Source organism: Xenopus laevis, chromosome 9_10L (genome assembly GCF_017654675.1).
Source record: "Xenopus laevis strain J_2021 chromosome 9_10L, Xenopus_laevis_v10.1, whole genome shotgun sequence".
NCBI lineage: Eukaryota > Metazoa > Chordata > Amphibia > Anura > Pipidae > Xenopus > Xenopus laevis.
In genome coordinates, this window is record NC_054387.1 from 125,340,228 (window position 1) to 125,360,471 (window position 20,244).

General features: G+C 42.8%; 1 protein-coding gene across 2 annotated transcripts; it reads right to left on the bottom strand.

Annotated features, from left to right (window-relative positions):
• Positions 1-4,047: 4,047 nt before the first annotated feature.
• Positions 4,048-19,969, bottom strand: kremen2.L (kringle containing transmembrane protein 2 L homeolog). Of its 2 annotated transcripts, XM_018236725.2 has the most exons (9): positions 19,250-19,969; positions 12,819-12,987; positions 10,838-10,929; positions 10,346-10,470; positions 9,682-9,835; positions 9,265-9,597; positions 8,027-8,146; positions 6,107-6,173; positions 4,048-5,168 (listed from the first exon to the last, which is right to left on the bottom strand). In XM_018236725.2, exons 1-9 carry the CDS (start codon positions 19,314-19,316, stop codon positions 5,033-5,035), a joined length of 1,263 nt encoding a protein of 420 aa, XP_018092214.1. In that variant the 5' UTR covers positions 19,317-19,969; the 3' UTR covers positions 4,048-5,032. The 2 variants fall into 2 exon arrangements, with proteins under 2 accessions (XP_018092214.1, XP_018092216.1); XM_018236727.2 differs by lacking the exons at positions 10,838-10,929; positions 12,819-12,987; positions 19,250-19,969 and adding an exon at positions 10,611-10,817.
• Between the last annotated feature and the right edge of the window lie 275 nt (positions 19,970-20,244).

Below are 20,244 nucleotides of genomic sequence, written 5' to 3' on the forward strand. Positions count from 1 at the left end.
GCTGAATAAAAAGCTAAATAACTCAAAAACACAAATGATAAAAAATAAGAACAAATTGCAAATTGTCTCAAAATATCACTCTTAACATCATAGTAAAAGTAAACTCATAGGTGAACAACCCATTTAAAAATGACACCTTTATTGGAACTCAGAGCTGCACAATATGATGGCGATCTATAAATACATTTTATTAATAGTAAACTCTGCCTGGATTCTGTCTGTGTTCATCCCCCAGAAACACAGTGGGGAAGGGGGTAGCTGCACACAAGAAAATATATAATATAGTTTCCTGTAGGGTCCATAAGGTTGCTGGCTGACTATCACCAATATGGGTATTGGATGGCACCCCTTAATCCAAAGCTGAGCTGCTGAACCCCCGGAAGTGGACGTAGAATGGTTGGGGGCGGAGGGAACTGTCAATTATGCTTCTCTGAAAATGAGTTACTAGTTTGTTTGCTGGGAGTTCACTAGTCCCCTGGACTAGTTTGTACAGTATTTTGAAAGGTTGAACTTAAGTCTTAAGGAACAGTTCAGTGTGAAAATAAAAACTGGGTAAATAGATAGGCTGTGCAAAATAAAAAATGTTTCTAATATAGTTAGTTAGCCAAAAATGTAATGTATAAAGGCTGGAGTGAACAGATGTCTAATAAAACAGCCAGAATCCAACTTCCTGCTTTTCAGCTCTATAACTCTGAGTTAGTCAGCGACTTGAAGGGGGGCAACATGGTACATTTCTGTTCAGTGAGTTTGTAATTGACCCTCAGCATTCAGCTCAGATTCAAAAGCAACAGATATGACCTATGTGGCCTCCCCTCAAATCTCTGATTGGTTACTGCCTGGTAACCACGGTTACCAGTCAGTGTAAACCAAGAGAGCTGAAAAGCAGGAAGTAGAGTCCTGACTGACTTGTTATACATCAAATTACTCCAGCCTTTATACATTACATTTTTGGTTAACTAACTATATTAGAAACATTTTTTATTTTGCACAGCCTATCTATTTACCCAGTTTTTATTTTTACACTGAACAATTCCTTTAAAGGGATACTGTCATGGGAATTATTTTTTTTTTTTTAAAACACATCAGTTAATAGTGCTGCTCCAGCAGAAATCTGCACTGAGCAAAAAATTTTTTTATATTTAATGTTGAAATCTGACATTGGGCTAGACATATTGTCAGTTTCCCAGCTGCCCCAGTCATGTGACTTGTGCTCTGATAAAATTCACTCTTTACTGCTGTACTGCAATTTGGAGTGATATCACCCCCAGCAGCCTAACAACAGAACAGTGGAAAGGTAACCAGATAGCAGCTCCCTAACACAAGATAACAGCTGCCTGGTAGATATAAGAACAACACTCAATAGTAAAATCCAGGTCCCACTGCAAAACATTCAGTTACATGAGTAGGCGAAAGAACAGCCTGCCAGTAAGCAGTTCCATCCTGAAGTGCAGGCTCACCACCCAACTCACCTGGAAGTGGAAACTGGTGGCATTGTGATCCCATTGGTCATGGGATGGAACACCAGCTGAAAATGCCTGTACCATGTAGCATGTGACCCCCAGATTCTGTGTGCCTTCTACGAAGGGGCAGCTGCTTTAGTCTACAGAAGGGTAATGTAGCATTATGTGTGCTCTTGTGAAGGTACTTTATGAAAAAACAGAACTGTCAATGTTTTGCTTATTTTTGATTTTCTTTGGTACCCAGTATCCTATACTCCAGAGCTACCTATTGTCCCAGTAGAAAAAATACCACTTCGGCACCTCTTTGTTGTGAATTCTGTTTTTTAATTTATTAGGTTAGGCAAGTCAGGTAAATTAAAATTTTCACTTTTTGCAACAAAGAGGAGCTGCAGCGATATTTTTATTAGTATGTCTACTTAAAGGGCACCTGTTGGGCAAAATATCCCTAACCAAAGGTGTGGGCTAATAGATCCCGCATTCCTGTTAAGGGCAACATTGTTTTTTTTAAATTGCCCCCCCCCAGTGCTAGGCCACCCACATCGGGAGGGAGCTCCCAGTACAAGTGGCCATGTTGGGGCACAGGTATGTACATAATGACAGAATGCCGTGACTTGCTCATTATACGCATTCATGTGATGTCAGAAGTGCATTATGCGCATGCACTATGTACGACATGGTTGTTCACACTTCGAGCTCCCTCCCACTGGCAGGGGCCACTTTTTTAAAAAAAAAAAAAAAAAAAAAACTACTCTACTGTTACCCCTGACTGGAGTGCAGACTTTATTAGCCACACCTTTGGTTGGGGATAATATTTTTGCCCAACAGGGGCTCTTTAACTCCTGGCAAGGGTTTCCGGACTGCTTTGCTTACAAATCACAAGATTATATATGGTGGTTGAAGCACACACAATTTCTATTACAGTATCTGTTGTCCCAGTGGCATTTGGGCTAATATAACACTCCGGAGATTTCTCAGGTCTCTGTTATAACAACAAATTGGCAGCAGGGGGGTTCTCATTATTTGTCCTCTAGTCTAAAGCATCCCCACACCACCTACTTTTTTTGTGCATCAAGTCATGTGGCTTCATTATTGAAAAAAGAACTATTGTGCTCTGCCACATTAAAGAAAATATAAACCCTCAAAATGCTCTTCTGAGTACTTTTGCAATTTAAATTTTTATGTTTCTTTTTATCTAGTGTTCAAAATATTATTTCGTTTTTAAACTGAGTACACCACACATGCACAAACGCCAGCGGACGTTGAGCATATGGGCCTCGCCGGACATTTTTATTTTGGGGCTCAGCCGTTTAGGGTCTGGGCCGGCGGGGGCCCATGAGGCCCAGTCCGACGCTGGCAGAATCCCAATTCATTCTATCACAAAGCTTTTCTGGTATCTGCTATGTAGCCTGTGCCTTTTCTCCAGCTTGAATGGCTGCCCCCATGGCTACACAGCAGCTTATTTATATAAAAGATAGTAGCGTTTCTGAAGCAAACACAAAACTTTTACCAGTGCAGGGCAACAGTACATTTTATATTCAAATTACTTTAAAACACTTTAATTTTTTGGTGTTACTGTTCCTTTAAAGATTGGGACCAATAGTAAATAAAGAGTTTGCATTCAGAACTTTCCATTATTTTTATTTCTCCACACAATGAGGCAGACGTTTCCAGTCTTGTTGGAGTCAGAGACAACCCATCCACTGCTTTAAGTTCCCTAGGCTCAGTCACAATTAGGAGAATTTAGTAATAACTAAACTCCCCACCAGTGCCTTTTCCGCTCTTGAAGTGCCCCACTTAGGACCACACCAACATCAGTGGTGTAACTATAGAGGAAGCAGACCCTGCTACCTCTATTACCAACAAGAACCTCTGTATTATCTGCGGTGGGGAAGCAGAGAGCATTGGCATGGGGCTCATAGTGGGCGGAGTCTGGATGGGGAGTTGGTGGAGTCCAGGCAGGAGGATGGGGATTGGAGTGCACTGGGCCTCTCTGTAGATTTCAAGATTCACAAGTCTTCAGGTCATGTTAGGCACCCCCAAGTCAGGGGCGTAACTACAGAGGAAGCAGACCCTGCGGCTGCAGGGGGGCCCAGGAGGTACAGGGGGCCCCATGAGGCTCTCATTGATGAGCAATTTGAACATATATTGGTAAAACAGGAAAAACACTGGATATGTTGGGGGCCCTAAAATTAATTTGCTGTGGGGCCCAGCAACATCTAGTTACGCCACTGCCCCAAGTGATTGTATTGACTTACCTGAAACCCCAGGCCGGTGCTCCTATCAGCAGAAAACTGCAGTGACCCAGGGTTATATCAGTGAGCACCACGGAGCGATCTTCTTCCTTCTTCTTTCTTCAAATTTCCCAGGGGAAAAACATGCGCAGTTGAACAAAATAGCCGACTTTTTGGTTAAAGTTCAGCTTTCCATTCTATTGCGCATGCACAGCCGCTAATAGGAAGAAGAAGCTGGAAGAGGATCACTCTGTGGTGCTCACTGGTATAACCCCCGGGCAATGCAGTTTTCTGCTGATAGGAGCAACGGCCCGGGGGTTTCAGGTAAGTAAATACAATCACTTGGGGTGCACGAAGACTTTTCTTCTCCTTTAATACTGACCAGCATTGGCTTTCTGTTGCCACTGGAAAAAAGTACCCCTGAATGGCAGGGGAACTTACAGATGAAGAGATGTAAAATAAATGCAGAAAGGCTTCTGGTTGGAAAACATCAATTTGGTGGGCTGTAATCTCTCCTCTGTCACCACATTGTTACCTGCGTTAACCATACAATCTCACTGTTCAACCAAAGTAAAGAAACGCCTGACGTCTGTTTCATGTATTTTATTATTGCGCCATGTTTGCTTTCTGGTGGCATCTCAATAGCCATTGGGGCCTCTTTTAGTCCTGGTTCTGACAAAGTTTCTATCTTTTTGTCAATTTCTCCTCGGCATTCTGTTCCGAGGTCCCGTACCGAACCCTCTCATTTCTGAAATGTTCATCATAAGCGATTGGCGAGGAGCTTTTTCTATAAGATACCACCACACTGTTGCCCTCACTTGTTTATCACATAGGTATTTGCAATAAAATAAATAGTTTGTAGGCCGCAGAGTTTTACCCTGGTCACAGCCTCCATTTTTTTTTTCAGTCAACTGTTGGTGTGTGCCACCTATATACTTGAAGTGTATTGTTGTAAGAGCATTTAGTCAATGCTGTACTCTAGAGAATGTTACTCCTTGTACAGACCTGAAGTGCATTGATCTATATTTTGCCTCTGCATTGCAGATATTGAGTCCATACTATGTCCCTGTCCCCTGATGCTTTGTGCTCTGCCTGGTCCCATCATTATAATAATCCATGTTTGCTGAGCATTTCTTTCCTTGCTTTGCAGTGGCCTTAACCTGCAGTGTCTTTGGTTCATGCAGGTTCTGTATTTTGCAGTGGATTTACCCATCTCATCTTCACGTCAGCCTTCTTGTGGGAAAGGAGCAGAGAATGATACCATGTAATGGCACGGCGTAGTGCTTGAGTTTATGGCTCAGAGCCATCCTGGGGCTTGTTGAGTTCATCCTAAATCCACCTTTATATCAGTGATTTCATTGACGACTGATTAACGCAGGTGAGGTCACCCATTCTGTCTTTCTTGTGTCTGTACAGCATGGAGCAGGTTGTAGGCTGAACCATAGTGCAAGGGTTACTGAAGCTCCAAGATGGGTACCTAAGGGCCACAGTAAATAACAGTAAGTGATAGAAGGACACCATGAGAGGCAATAACATAGCATGTACAGAAGATGAGCAGACACAAAGGAGAAGCATGCAAAAGAATGAAGAATAACTTGTGAATACCAGGAATAGTGCATTGTAGTGCATGTAAAATAAATGCACCTTCAGCCTTATGCATATTTGGTCACAAAACCCCTTAGTGACTTTCAATATCCTTATCATTTACAGTAGGGGGTACATTATCCCTTATAATACACGAGTGATACTCAGAGTTCCCTGTATAACTCAGCCTGCAGCCTTGTACCTTTATATGTTGACAGAACCCCTCAGTGACTTCTAATAGGCAAGTTTGTGAGTCACGTGACGCAAGTGACATCACTAAGTACTAATTAGAACACATTACGTCATTAAACACCTTTAAAAAGGACATATCTTTCCAGTGTATTTATGGCTCTTGTGTATTATATTATGAATCCCCCTTCGGCCACCTTCTAGTAGTCAAAGGATTTAAAAAATTACTCTGTACCCCCTTCAGTTCTTTACTACAATAAAAAAAAAAGGTATTCTAAAATAAAAACGGAATTTTAGGTGGCCATATACTGCTGACTTCAAAAGGTTTCAAACCAAGTGAGGCCAAACGGATATTATGTGATGTGGCCGTACACATCAGTGGGTTACATCCTATTGTTCTATTGCTTCAGGCTGATAGCGGACCAGTCAGATAGCTCAGGAAGTGATAAAGAGCTGTTGCTCCTCTCGCTTCCTTATCTGCTGATGCATCATGCACCCGTCAACAAGGGCCATCGCCAGATTAGATTTTCAGTTCAGACAGATCAATTCTCCTTTAGCCTTCATAAACAGGGAAGAAATGTATTCATCATCTTCCATTCAGTATCACAATCAGTTTAACCTGCCCTTTTATGATGTTCTTACCTCCATATTATAATTCCAACGCAGAGAGCTAGTAGAGCCAGCAGAGCAGCTGCCAGGAAGAGCAAGGCTGTCAAGAGAAAGACATGGTTACTGTCTTCATTCCCACTTGTAACATATAAAAGCATAGGACATTATTTTGTTGCACCTGGTTCCATTTTTATTGTTCCTCCGATGACCAGGTGGAGAATCTGTTCATCCATGGACGTAATTGTCCTATTGGTGGGACTTTCCCCCCACAATGTAGTGTTTCCCCAGAATGTCAGCGTCACCAGGGCGATTCGTTGGCAGAATCGCACTATGTCAACCGCAATTGTGTCCAATTTCCTAAAATGTGCACTTTATCTGATGCAGTTGCACCAATTTGTTTAAGTCTATGTGGTGTCATTTTCTGTGTTTGTCGTGTGAGTGAAGTCTTGAGGGGACTGCAACAATAACCAGAAGCTGTACCATTTATCAATACTTGACTTCTTTCAGCCCTATTTTCCTTACCTCCACTTCCCTCTTTCCTCCCACACCACTCTCCTCCCACACCACTCTTCCTTGTGTTCTTCTTCATCATCCAAATTCTTTCCTGAACATTATATTGTTTCTATCTTCACCTTCTCTTTAACCCAAATTTTTATTAACAACATAAACAGACAAGTGCAATACAATATCTGGTAGAATGACATTGGATTCGTGTCGGGTCAAGTGCAAACATATACAGACAGGAGAATGCAATCAGTTAGAGTTACAATTGTTGGTATTTGGGTGTAGCTGGTGGTATAAGGCAGGCTACATCTGAATTTAGGAGGATAGTTTAGATGTTCAAAGGATCCTGGTCACACAAGTCCCCCCAAATCTTTTCAAATTTATCATATACCCCCTTGTTTCATAGGTTCATTTTATGAGGGGAAGGGCTTTGTCTACCAGCTGTCTCCAGAAAGCTAGGGAGAGGAGGATTCATCTAATCCAGTGCATGACCATTGCTTTCTTGGCATAAAACACGAGCGTGCTTAGCCGTACTCTGGCTGCATTAGTGGGCAGTACCTCATCTATTATTCCAAGCAAGCAGACTGTTGGGTCAACTATCTGTGGCATGTCCAGTTTGTTTGCTAGGGTCTCCATTATTTTGGACCAAAAGTCTAGAATGGGGGGACAGGACCAGGCCATATGCATAAAGTTGGCCCCAGCAGAGTTGCACCGTGGGCAAAGGTCGTCCTGTCTCCTACTGAATTTCTTCAATTTGAGGGGAGTTACATATGTATGTATGAGCCTATCTTTTATCGAGATTAGAAAGGTATAGGCACTGTCTGTGGCTTTCTTGCATTGTTCATGGTCAAGTCCCGGGATGGCCTGCTCCCATAGGTGGTAAGCTAAATCAAAGGTTTGATTCTTCCTAGGATCTCTCTGTAAAGTCTAGATAAACGTTTGGCTGGAGATGGGGAGTAGAGAGCATCATAACCCCATTATTTTTCGCTTATTTTTTTCCCTAAACTTCTTCATGATTATGTCCTCCTATCATTATGTCACATTTATCTTTTACTCTTTCTTCTTTCGCCTATGTTCAACCAAAATTGTTTGGAGTTGGGTGCACTTCAATCAACGTGTTTGCATAAAGGGCCATTATATGTCATATATAGGCCTATTCTATTCCCACTGGACTGCTTATCAGAAAACATAATGACCTTTTATACATCATGGAATAATTGTGTCTTATTGGGATCATTGATTAATTCATACGAAGACCATCACCAAAAGCACAAACAGAAAATGGGGCGTGACATCAGTGGGAAGTGTCTAGATGTTAACTTACTCAACAGAGGTGAATGAGAAGATCGTATGCCCTTGTTTTGCCTTTTTACTGCTGTCTCACATGCTTCCTATCTGCAGTTGCCTAATCTATTCTTCCCTTTGTCTCAAATATAATATGGGACTCACCTTTACTGGAAGATGTGTGCTCTGTACTATAATGTTCTGATGTACTGTTGGTGGACACCAAATAGAGTTCTTTAGACGTTTCTTGAGTTGGGGTGGAGTTGGTCATCGTGTTTGGCAGTCCTGTGACAAAGAACATGTACCTTAAATCCAGCACAATCTCGATTTTTCTCTTCTGTGCCTTGTCTTCCCCATACATGCCCATACAAGTCTGTCAACACCAGCCATAACCTTTCCCCGCACAAGGAACATAAGCATTTTCCTTCCCCTGATTTATAATCTCTGTTACATCTGATCTGTAGTTTTGATAAATATCTTACAATTAAGCCCACATTAAAGAAGGCATATTAAGCCAGATTCCGTTCAGAGAGAAAAATGTTATCACAAGAAAACTCACGTATTTGAGATGCAATATAATTTAATACACTATTTTGGATTCGGCCGAACCCCCGAATCCTTGGCGAAAGATTTGGCCGAATACCGAACTGAATCCGAATCCTAATTTGCATATGCAAATTAGGGGTTTAATGGGGAAACATTTTTTTACTTCCTTGTTTTGTGACAAAAAGTCACGCAATTCCCCTCCCCATCCCTAATTTGCATATGCAAATTATGATTCGGATTCGGTTCGGCTGGGCAGAAGGATTTGGCCGAATCCGAATCCGAATCCTACTGAAAAAGGCCGAATCCTGGCCGAATCCCGAACCGAATCCTGGATTCGGTGCATCCCTACTTAGCACACTGCACTGTAGGATAGGAACCAAACAGCAGATATGCTGACCTGATAGGGAACTGAAGCCTGTTTTTGCTTGTGTAGGGCCGTTATTGGCTATCCCGCTCCTATTGTGCTTCTGCCAATGGACCGTTAGGACACGCCCATCCCTAATTTGAAACACGGACAGGGACTGTAGCAGATCTATTGGGAGCTTCAGTAAAGGAGCCATTTTTGAAGACAGGCCTATGATTAAAGGAACTCTTCCCGAAATGCGTCAGGTGATGTGGATGAACTATTTGTTGCAATAAAAGTTTCCTTATTTTATACAGAGTGCCACCTATATCTATTCTGAATCATTGTAGCACTGCTGGGGAGCTGGTCTGGAGCGCTATCTTCTTTGACAGTATTAATTTTTAGCCCAAAGTAAAACCAGCACCATATATTATTCATTATTTTCTACAATATTAGGGGGTTTACACTTATCCTATATGTCTCCTTTAACTAAAAAATGCAGAGAGGTATTTACCTCTGTAAGTTATAGCATAGCCAGGACCACCAATCTCTTGGTCAGACTGGAAGTGAAACCAGAGGTGACCAGTTGGAAGTGTGACACTGTTAGGAGGTTTCTGTCCACCTTGAATCTTCAGGAGCAAAGTGCCACTTGCCCCATCTCTGACCTCTAAAACGTCCTTGGGGTCTGGAATTTGGAAGATGTGGAACTGTAGCTCAACAGCAGCACTGCCTGGAGAGAGTACATCCCACATACAGGAGATGCCGGGACCGTATTCCTCTGGGAAGTCCGGAGAGTACAGGACACCAGAGAAAGAAGTTAGGTTCTCGTGGCAAGCTCCAACCCATGCTGTAGAGAAAGGAGTAACAGTTTACATTCTGGTTTGCCCATCCCACCACATACATACACAATGATTCTGGTCATTATGCTTACCGCTGTACACACTCAGCTTCCCATCACCTCCACAGATCTCATTGGGTTTTCCAAAGCAGTACTGGTCACACTGGGAGCTGCTGGCTGGCTGCAAGGTGCCTACGTCTGATGGATCACCACAGAAACAGGCATATCCCGCCTCCACACCTGCATACTGACAAGATAATCAGTTTGACGGAAAGTCAAGTAATAGAACAGAAAGGGTGGCAAAGGCACAAGTCAAAAATAAAAGTGTTGGCAACGGAAAAGTGCAAGTTTAATTGAGGATAGGTAGGGCTGCCACCACAATTCATGGGTCCTCAGATAACAACATGGCCAGAGCCTTCCTATGATGAGAACCAGGGCTCAGACATTGCCTAATCAACCTACATGACAGAGGGCCCATAGGGCAGGTCCCCTGGTAAAAATAAAAAGAAATTGTCTCTGTCTGAGCCCCAGCACCTGAGCCTTTATATGTCCAACAAGGTGAGCTGATACAACAAACAAAACGTAGACAAGTGGATCAGTGGTCAAAAAGATGGAAAGCTGGATAAATAACACAAATAAATCACATGGGAAAGGAGTGTATGCAGCTAATTCACTTGCATGGTGAACTGAGTCTACAGTACAGGAGCGTTAGTAGGTCATGGAATATTACTTTAATATTTGGAAGTTTCTGATGTACCTGGTAGCCCTTAGTGCGGCAGTATCTGATGCAGGCCTGGACAGTAAGTTTGGAGGATGTTCCACTTGCCCCACTGAGTGCAGGAGGAGTGCCAAAATCTAGGAAGCAGCCAAGGTAACCGGGCACTGTAGGAAGGAGGCAAATGCTGCTGTTAATAGACATTCACTTTTCGGTACTGTATAACTGTATCTTTTAATACTTTAAATTCAGTTTGTCATGTTGACTTTCCCATTTAACAGGGGCTACAGTTTGGGTTAGCACTTACTGTGGCATGATGGGATATCAAGGGGCAAGAGTTTTGATTGGCACTTACTGGGGCATGCGTTTGGGTTAGTGTTTACTGTGGCATGATGGGATATCAAGGGGCAAGAGTTTTGATTGGCACTTACTGGGGCATGCGTGTGGGTTAGCACTTGCTGTGGCATGATGGGAGATCAAGGGGCAAGAGTTTTGATTGCACTTATTGGGGCATGCGTTTGGGTCAGCACTTACTGTGGCATGATGGGATATCACAGTACTTCCAGTAAATGCCATCTTCATTCTCTGACACGTAGCACCAAGGCTGGACATCCGCATCAGGATTTCTAGGCAGGAATAGATAAAATATAGATAGATTAAAAATACTGAGGGTAAAAAAAAAGATGTGTATAGATAGCTTGCACTTTATGTTTCAGTAAAACAAAGGGGACTGGTCCGCCACCATGATGTTACAAGTCTACCGTCAACATCACCAGCCTGTCCCCAATATCATCAGCCCCACCCCCTTTGTCCGGCTTTTGCTGCAGGCAAGATGGTAACCTTACTGTATGTGGCAGCTGGAAAATTCTCCTCAGAAAAATCTGTATCATGTGACGAATATGTATTTCTCATTCTGAATGGCAACGTGATCCAATTATTGGCTGGGATGAAACAAGCAAATATGCCCAAATATAGTATTATATGTCTGAGTAATTCCCTAATAGTCAGGGACAACTTAAACCAGGAAGTTATAAGAGTAGAAAGTAAATTTCCTTCTAAAAGAAAAATGGTTTCTCTCAAGAGACCTCAAAACCCATCTTGTTCCTTGTTTAAATGTATCATTCTACTTCCTCTGTAAGTGACCTTTGTCTCAGCTTCATTGGTTCACTCCTCTGCCTCTCATATTTAAGCCAGAAAACCTCCCCTTTCCTTTCTATGTCACTTTGCTTATAGCTGCCCACAATAACTCGAGAACATGGAACCTTTATTTATTCTTTTCGTGCTCAATATGATCTGCTACAATGTAAATATTTTATGCTTTGGGAAAACCCAATTAAAATGTTGAAAACGAAAAGAACAGGGAACCAGAACCCAGGGAGGAACTTCCGAGTGAGCAGATTCCCTTACTCAGGGCATTTCTTCTAGTGGGGCTAATGTCAATGTGGACTGGCACATGAGTTTACTGCCTACTTCTCCTCATACAGGGACTCTGTAATATCAGGAAATTAGATAGGAAGTTTTTTAGGGCAACAAATAATTAAAACAATAATCACATGTTTAGTTATTCATTGAGCCCATACTGAAAAAAAGCAGGCCCTTTCGATGAACACTACTAGGCTCTTTTATCAATGGTGCAGGCACAAATTCAGGAGCAGGCACATATGCAGGAGAAGGCAGTTGTGCCTGTGCCATTAGAGGGCGCTAGGGTGCTCTTAGGGGTGATATGATAACTATGTATAAATATATAAGGGGATCGTATAATAATAATCTCTCTAATGCTTTATTTATCAGTAGGTCTTTCCAGCTGACACAAGGTCACCCATTCCGATAGGTTTAGAAGAAAGGATGTTCCATCTGAAGGGGTTTGTAACAGTGAGAGCTGTGAAGATGTGGAATTGTCTCCCTGAATCAGTGGTACAGGCTGATACATTAGATAGGTATAAGAAGGGGTTGGATGGTGTTTAGCAAGTGAAGGAATACAGGGATATGGGAGATAGCTCATAGTACAAGTTGATCCAGGGACTGGTCCCATTGCCATCTTGGAGTCAGGAAGGAATTTTCTCCCCCTCTTGGAGAGACTTCAAATGTTTTTTTTTTTTGCCTTCCTCTGGATCAACTGGCAGATTATATATAGACTTAAAGGGTTGAACTTAATGAACTTGTCTTTTTTTCAACCTAACTTACTATGTTACGCAACTCCTACATAAAGTGAAGAGAAACAGATGCAGAATTTGTAATTCGTTATATTTAGAAAGTTTCATATTTCAGTATGAGAAAACTTATATTAAATTTTCATGTTCCTGATAGTTGCCTTTAAGTACAAGTCTCCCCTGTTTTTTTGTGCACTCAGGTTGAAGCCAAGGGGTTTTCTAGGGTCACCTCCTTTCCCTTCTGTTTGGTCTCACACAGATATATTACTCCCCTCCATTATGGCCAGGGTCTGAGCAGAGGCAAAGTTGTAGACCGAATACATGTAGCATGGAATGAAGACTTTGAGAGTTCTTCCGCACTTTACCGGCAATAGTTGTGGTTCCCCAGCCCCAGCTCTCCATCAGGATCAGACTGAACGTTGTACAAGTGCTGTGTGGTCTGGTTCCAGTACAGACAGGATGTTCCCTCGGGTCCCGCGTGGTTCACTGTCCCTCGATAGTCTCTCCCATTCACCGTGAAGCATTCGGACAGCTCTAAGAGTTTTGGGGAAAAGCAGTAGATTTCACCTAACAATATATGAACAATAGCCAGATGGTGGTGGTGTTTGACCATAGAACTATCCCTTCCCCATCGTACACCCATGTGCTTAGTGTTTGGTTCACTTTTTGAGACTTTTGGGGTACTAACTCAATTAATGATTGTAGATGTGGACCCAGCAAGCTACCAAGCTACTGAATGTCTAGGTGGGTCATCCCTCTATGAGCTTCTGGAGCTCCACTTCTCTGAGAGCTCATTATATAACGAGACAATTATATGAGCCTTCTTGAAACAAGACTAACAGCAACCAAGAGGCTTCTAAGGAGTGCAGATGAGCTACTGGGAGTCCTAATGATGATCCCTGGTTGCTGTAGGTCCCAGTAACGTCTGCTAACAGAACTGAGTAAGAAAACCAGATGGGTTAACACCCCGGGGACATTGCTCTTCATAGTGTCATGTCATTGAGTTGTGGAATTTCCTTGCCCTGCCTCAGACAACAAAAGGGCAGATTAGTGCATTAACTCAATGACAGGTCAGAAACCGCTGCCAATCAGCAATAACGTATGGCATAGTTTCTCTGACAGTGTCAGTATAAGATGCACCTTAAGGGCAACACCTGCATCGTGGGAGAGAACCATCTGTATTTAGCAGCAGACAAGGAAGTCTATGGGTAAACAACTTGTACCTTTCAGGAGGCTCCGTGTGGGATCCCTGTGCAATATATTGATGATATACATACCATTCTAACTTTCCACCACCTAGAACACAGCTAAGCATTATATATAAGGATATGAATGGTACTGAAGTGTTGTGTGTAATTTGGCTTGTGTCTGCATTGCTTGTGTTTATTGGCATTACCTCTCCCATGTGTTTTCTTCCTCGGCCTTGGTTTTGGGAGAGGTCCACCATACTGTAAATACACTGGGGGGGGGGAAGTTTGGGAAGATCTACTGCCTTGTGGGTAGTCATTGCAATGAACATGGTGTTCCATTAAAGCACAGGCTCACAAACTGCCAGCTAGAGGAGTTCCAAAGCAATGGATAGGATGGCCCAGTCCAAAGCCTGGTATGGTAATATGTTTAGCGAATATATTACCTAATTTCCCCAGAGTCTCTCCTGATGCCTGGTGTTGGCTGGAGGGGTTGGCACCTCTCCCAATCGTATCTATAGAGAAAATTAGCCGAACAACACAAGCTGGTGTAGCGGGGATCTCCCCTGCAAGTTTATTTAGTCAAGTGATGTAACGTTTCGGGGGCGTGCCCCTTCATCAGAACAACACCAGCTTGTGTTGTTCGGCTAATTTTCTCTATAGATGGTAATATGTTTGCCAGGATACCCCTGAAACTATAGCAAGGTGACTGTTACCCAAATGTTTCTATATATCTGTAACCTTGTTATGAGCTAAGGGGGCCCAGTCTGAAGGCCAGTTAGGGTGAGATTTGGGGTGAGTGTTTATTTGTACCCTGGGTACCCCTGGAACTATAGCAGGGTGACTGTTACCCCAATGTTTCTATATATCTGTAACCTTGTTATGAGCCGAAGGGGCCTAGTCTGAAGGTCAGTTAGGGGGAGATTTGTGGTGAGTGCTTATTTGTGCTCTGGGTACCCCTGGAACTATAGCAGGGTGACACCCCAATGTTTCTATATATCTGTAACCTTGTTATGAGCCGAAGGGCCCAGTCTGAAGGTCAGTTAGGGGGAGATTTGGGGTGAGTGCTTATTTGTACCCTGGGTACCCCTGGAACTATAGCAGGGTGACTGTTACCCCAATGTTTCTTTATATCTGTAACCTTGTTATGAGCTAAGGGGACCCAGCCTGAAGTGGCAATTCAAGTGCCGGGTTACCCCGTGCTTTTTATTGTGCGGACGTGCAACGTTTCGGGGTAACAACCCCTTTATCAAGCATACTAAAAAAGACCAAAATGCAAGTATATATCATGTGATCAATTAACATGTTTAGCATAATTAATAAAGTGACCAGCCCCTGTAAGGGTTCATACAAAATAGTAAAACATTCTTAAAATCCTTGTGAAAGTGTCCAAGCAGATGACATTGTAGTGAAGAGTAAAAGGTTTCGTATATGCAACAAATGTATCAAAGTGTCCATTTGTGGAAAAAATGTGTCGCTTGTTCAACAGTTACAACATTGTTGCATCTATAAAAAAATAAAAGATGTACTGATAACAAGCTCCTTGTGCTAAAATTTCTTATGACAATGTGTTATAAACCAATACAAATTTACAAAATATACATAATTAAAACCAGGTTAAAAAACATTAAGCTACACTCTAACCCTGCTAATAAGGGAAATTTAATTACCTGTCCCTGGGGTATACAAGATTGTTCTTATCTGAAAAAAATTTTTTGAAAAAAGAGCATTAATCATTCTGATCCAATTTTCAACATGAATTAACTTCTCATAGGGCAGCTGAAAAGAATACCGTAATGAATTATAAATAACAGGATAAATTATATTCTTCATTGAGACCCCTGGGGCTTCTGGATTGGAGGAGCCATATCCAAAAGCATTCTCTTTGGAGCAATCTACATTTCTTTTCTTGCCCTTGCTGAACGATGACCTTCTCTAAAATTTGCCATCTCAACTGCGCTATCTGATGGCCCTGCTCGAAAAATGCTTTGCTAATAGTGTTTCCTTTTTCATTATTTTGGTTGTATCTTGTTCCTTATTTTTACTTCCCTGAGGAATGGGTACCAATGGTTTGTAATTTCTGATCGTGCTCTTATGCTCATTGAGCCTAACTTTTATGGATCTTGATGTCTGCCCAATGTATGTCAATCCACATGGGCATTTCAAGCAATAAACAACTTCACTGCTATCACAAGTGAAGCAGCCTTTTATTATATGTTTTGATCCTTTCTGTGGATGTGTGACATAGTTACCCTGTATAATACTATTACAATTCCCGCAATTTCTACAGGGGAATGTCCCATGAAGCTGTGTTTTATCTGGAAAATTACCTCTTAGATTTCCTTTCTCAAAAGCACACCGAAGGATTATTCTAAAATATTGGGGGATACTAAGTTCAGACCCCAAACATGGTCATTTATTCCGACAGCCTCCCTTGTTCTCCTACAGACGCGGGAGAAGTATTGGAGACTACATAAAACCAGATAAGAAAGGAAATCTAAGAGGTAATTTTCCAGATAAAACACAGCTTCATGGGACATTCCCCTGTAGAAATTGCGGGAATTGTAATAGTATTATACAGGGTAACTATGTCACACATCCACAGAAAGGATCAAAACATATAATAAAAAGGCTGCTTCACTTGTGATAGCAGTGAAGTTGTTTATTGCTTGAAATGCCCATGTGGATTGGCATACATTGGGCAGACATCAAGATCCATAAAAGTTAGGCTCAATGAGCATAAGAGCACGATCCAGAAATTACAAACCATTGGTACCCATTCCTCAGGGAAGTAAAAATAAGGAACAAGATACAACCAAAATAATGAAAAAGGAAACACTATTAGCAAAGCATTTTTTCGAGCAGGGCCATCAGATAGCGCAGTTGAGATGGCAAATTTTAGAGAAGGTCATCGTTCAGCAAGGGCAAGAAAAGAAATGTAGATTGCTCCAAAGAGAATGCTTTTGGATATGGCTCCTCCAATCCAGAAGCCCCAGGGGTCTCAATGAAGAATATAATTTATCCTGTTATTTATAATTCATTACGGTATTCTTTTCAGCTGCCCTATGAGAAGTTAATTCATGTTGAAAATTGGATCAGAATGATTAATGCTCTTTTTCAAAAAAATTTTTTTCAGATAAGAACAATCTTGTATACCCCAGGGACAGGTAATTAAATTTCCCTTATTAGCAGGGTTAGAGTGTAGCTTAATGTTTTTTAACCTGGTTTTAATTATGTATATTTTGTAAATTTGTATTGATTTATAACACATTGTCATAAGAAATTTTAGCACAAGGAGCTTGTTATCAGTACATCTTTTATTTTTTTATAGATGCAACAATGTTGTAACTGTTGAACAAGCGACACATTTTTTCCACAAATGGACACTTTGATACATTTGTTGCATATACGAAACCTTTTACTCTTCACTACAATGTCATCTGCTTGGACACTTTCACAAGGATTTTAAGAATGTTTTACTATTTTGTATGAACCCTTACAGGGGCTGGTCACTTTATTAATTATGCTAAACATGTTAATTGATCACATGATATATACTTGCATTTTGGTCTTTTTTAGTATGCTTGATAAAGGGGTTGTTACCCCGAAACGTTGCACGTCCGCACAATAAAAAGCACGGGGTAACCCGGCACTTGAATTGCCACGTGTGCCAGTGATTCTGTTTGTTTTGTACGTATTCCTGGGGGTTGCCGTGCCCTCTACACTGTGCACCGGGCTCAAACTGCCAAACTGTGAGGAGAGTGTGCGCTGCTTCATCCGAGTTCCGACCCAGCCTGAAGGCCAGTTAGGGGGAGATTTGGGGTGAGTGCTTATTTGTGTCCTGGGTACCCCTGGAACTATAGCAGGGTTACTGTTACCCCAATGTTTCTATATATCTGTAACCTTGTTATGAGCTAAGGGGGCCCAGCCTGAAGGTCAGTTAGGGGGAGATTTGGGGTGAGTGCTTATTTGTACCCTGGGTACCCCTGGAACTATAGCAGGGTTACTGTTACCCCAATGTTTCTATATATCTGTAACCTTGTTGTGAACTAAGGGGCACAGTTTGAAGGCCCGTTGGGGTGAGATTTGGGTAAATTTTGATACACTCAGAATACAAAACATAAAGGCTCTTGTATGTAAGAACTGCAATGTGCATAACCCTAAATATTTGTTGCCCACAATGCCCGGCCTTTACATAGAAGCACTGCAACTTTTGATAAATCTACCAATACGGGTGCAAATTAGCACTTGTTTTAACCCCCGCTGTTTTTCACCCACCTGCAAAACTGAAGGATGCCAAATTGCCCGTAATCATCCCTTGCTCCATAGTAGAGCATACATGAGCAAAAAACTGCTGAGGATTTTGTGCATCCCTCTGAATACAACAGAACTGACTGGTTTTCAGAGGATGCTGGGAGTTTTAGTTAAAAAGACAAGGCAGGAGGAACAATGAAGTTTCTTTGCTTCCGCGCACAGAAATACTGCTCCGGGAGACTCTAGAATACCTTGTGTGTTTATAATCCATCCTGCAGCCCTCCAGCTGTTATGGAGCTCAAATTCCCAGAGTTTCAGGTTGCCCACTGGAGATCCCAGATATAAAGTGTTAGGGGAGAGACACACAGTCAGATTCTGGGAGATTAGTCGCCCGCCGAGAAATCTCCTCTTCTTCGGGGCAACTAATCTCCCTGAACTGCCTTCCCTCCGGATAGAATGTAAATCACTGGTGGGATGGCACTCGGAGCGATTCGTTCGAAGTTGCTTCCTGAGGAAACTTTGGGCGACTTCAGAAAACGAAGCGCTCCGAGTGCCATCCCGCCAGTTATTTACATTCTATCCAGAGGGAAGCCAGTTCAGGGATATTAGTTGCCCTGAAGAAGAGGAGATTTGTCGCTGGGTGACTAATCTCCCCAAATCTGATCGTGTGTCCTTACTGTTACAGCCGCTTGAACCCTGAGAAGAGATGAATCCGCAGACCTCCTTGCTTCCCCAGCTTGCGCTCCCTCCTGTAGTCACCCTTTACTCCCTGCACCCAGAGCAGCTCCTTCTGTGCAAAGGTGCCCCCAGCTCCTTCCCCTCATTCACTTCAAAGCTAAAGAGTAAAGACTTCAAAGGGACAGACAGCTGCTCCCCCTGGAATGAAACCTGCAGAGACCCACAACATCCCAGCAAGGAGCCCACTTCAAAGGAGATCCCTGGGAATGAGGTCCACCCGCCCCAACATGCAGCAGCCAATGAGAGAAAAGAGGAGACCCTGGGGCAGGAGTGAGTGGGCATGTATGTATGTGTATGTTATTGAGTATGGGGGGGGTTACACTGAAACTGCTGGGCAAGTTTAACCCTCTCTTAGCTGAACGTGCCGCTGTAAAAAGCTTTACATGATGGCTGCTCTTCTGGATTTCTGCTCAAGCCTATGGTAAGGGTGTTGGGAGTTGTAGTTCAGAGCAACTAATTGACCACTTTTGTGCTTCTCAGTTTTGTATGTGCAATATTTCCCTGTTTTGCAACGAATCAGGGTTGTGTCCAATAATGTGTTTGTAATTAAAACTAAACAGGACCCTAATTCCCAGCGTCCTCAACCCCCCAAACGAATGCCCTTGTACCCTTCTTACCTGTGACCTCTGACCTCACGCACAGGACAAGATCCAGCAGGAACAGCCACAGCATCTCCAGCAACATTGTCAGGAAAACATTCTCTCCAGGAAAGAATAAGATCCGCGCATGAATGAAGAGCTTGCAATTGGTTTGTCCTCCAGAGAGCGGCTGGGATAGGTGGAGAGTGACGGGACCCTGAGCTCAGAGCACGAGACAGACAGTGTCCTGCCAGACAGACTGAACTCGCTGAAGTCTCATCTCTGTTTGTGTCTTGTAGGTTTATCATTTCTGGGAGGAGACGAACAACCTAAAGGCATCTCATGTTACTACCTGTCCTCTCTACCTGCAGGGAGCTGCCCTCCTCCTCCTCCTCTCAGGGGCTCTGAGGAGCTGTCTCTGGTTTTCTAATTGATTTACCATTACCTGCATAAAGCTGCCCCATATAGGTCTATCTCTCCAGTGTTTCCACCCATGCAGAGCTATCTCTCCCGTGCACCCATATACATCTGTCTCTCCTGTGTTCCCACCCATACAGAGGTGACTCTCCTGTGCACCCATATAGGTCTGTCTCTCATGTGCACCCATATAGGTCTGTCTATTATGTGCACCCAAATAGGTCTGTCTCTCCTGTGCACCCATATAGGTCTGTCTATTATGTGCAACCATATTGGTCTGTCTCTCCTGTGTTCCCACCCATACAGAGGTGCCTTTCCTGTGCACCCATATACAGTAGGTCTGTCTCTCCTGAGTGCTGGCAAAGATCTGGCATGTATCACACAATTATTGCCTGTTCCACAATTGCACCAGCAGGGTCTGTGAAATTACAATTCAAATCAATGGAGGGGCAGTTAATAGTGTTTTGCTGAATGCCCTGTGAGCTACAAACACCTGGAACTGCCCCCTGTGCCATTCCCCTTAGAGATGTCCTGAGATTCTGATTGGGGAGAATAAGCAAGGGCGGTGCTATAAACAGGGTTGGACTGGGCCAGCGGGACACCAGGAGGCCCCATCC

What these genes read in the sequence shown, in the direction of transcription:
- kremen2.L (XM_018236725.2), bottom strand. Translation starts at nt 19,316, where the DNA reads ATGTTGCTGGAGATGCTGTGGCTGTTCCTGCTGGATCTTGTCCTGTGC. An exon ending in GAAGCTGAGTGTGTACAGCG is followed by an intron (nt 9,598 to 9,681) that starts GTAAGCATAATG and finishes CTTTCTCTACAG; the next exon opens with CATGGGTTGGAGCTTGCCAC. An exon ending in GCACACATCTTCCAGTAAAG is followed by an intron (nt 6,174 to 8,026) that starts GTGAGTCCCATA and finishes TTCTCTTGACAG; the next exon opens with CCTTGCTCTTCCTGGCAGCT.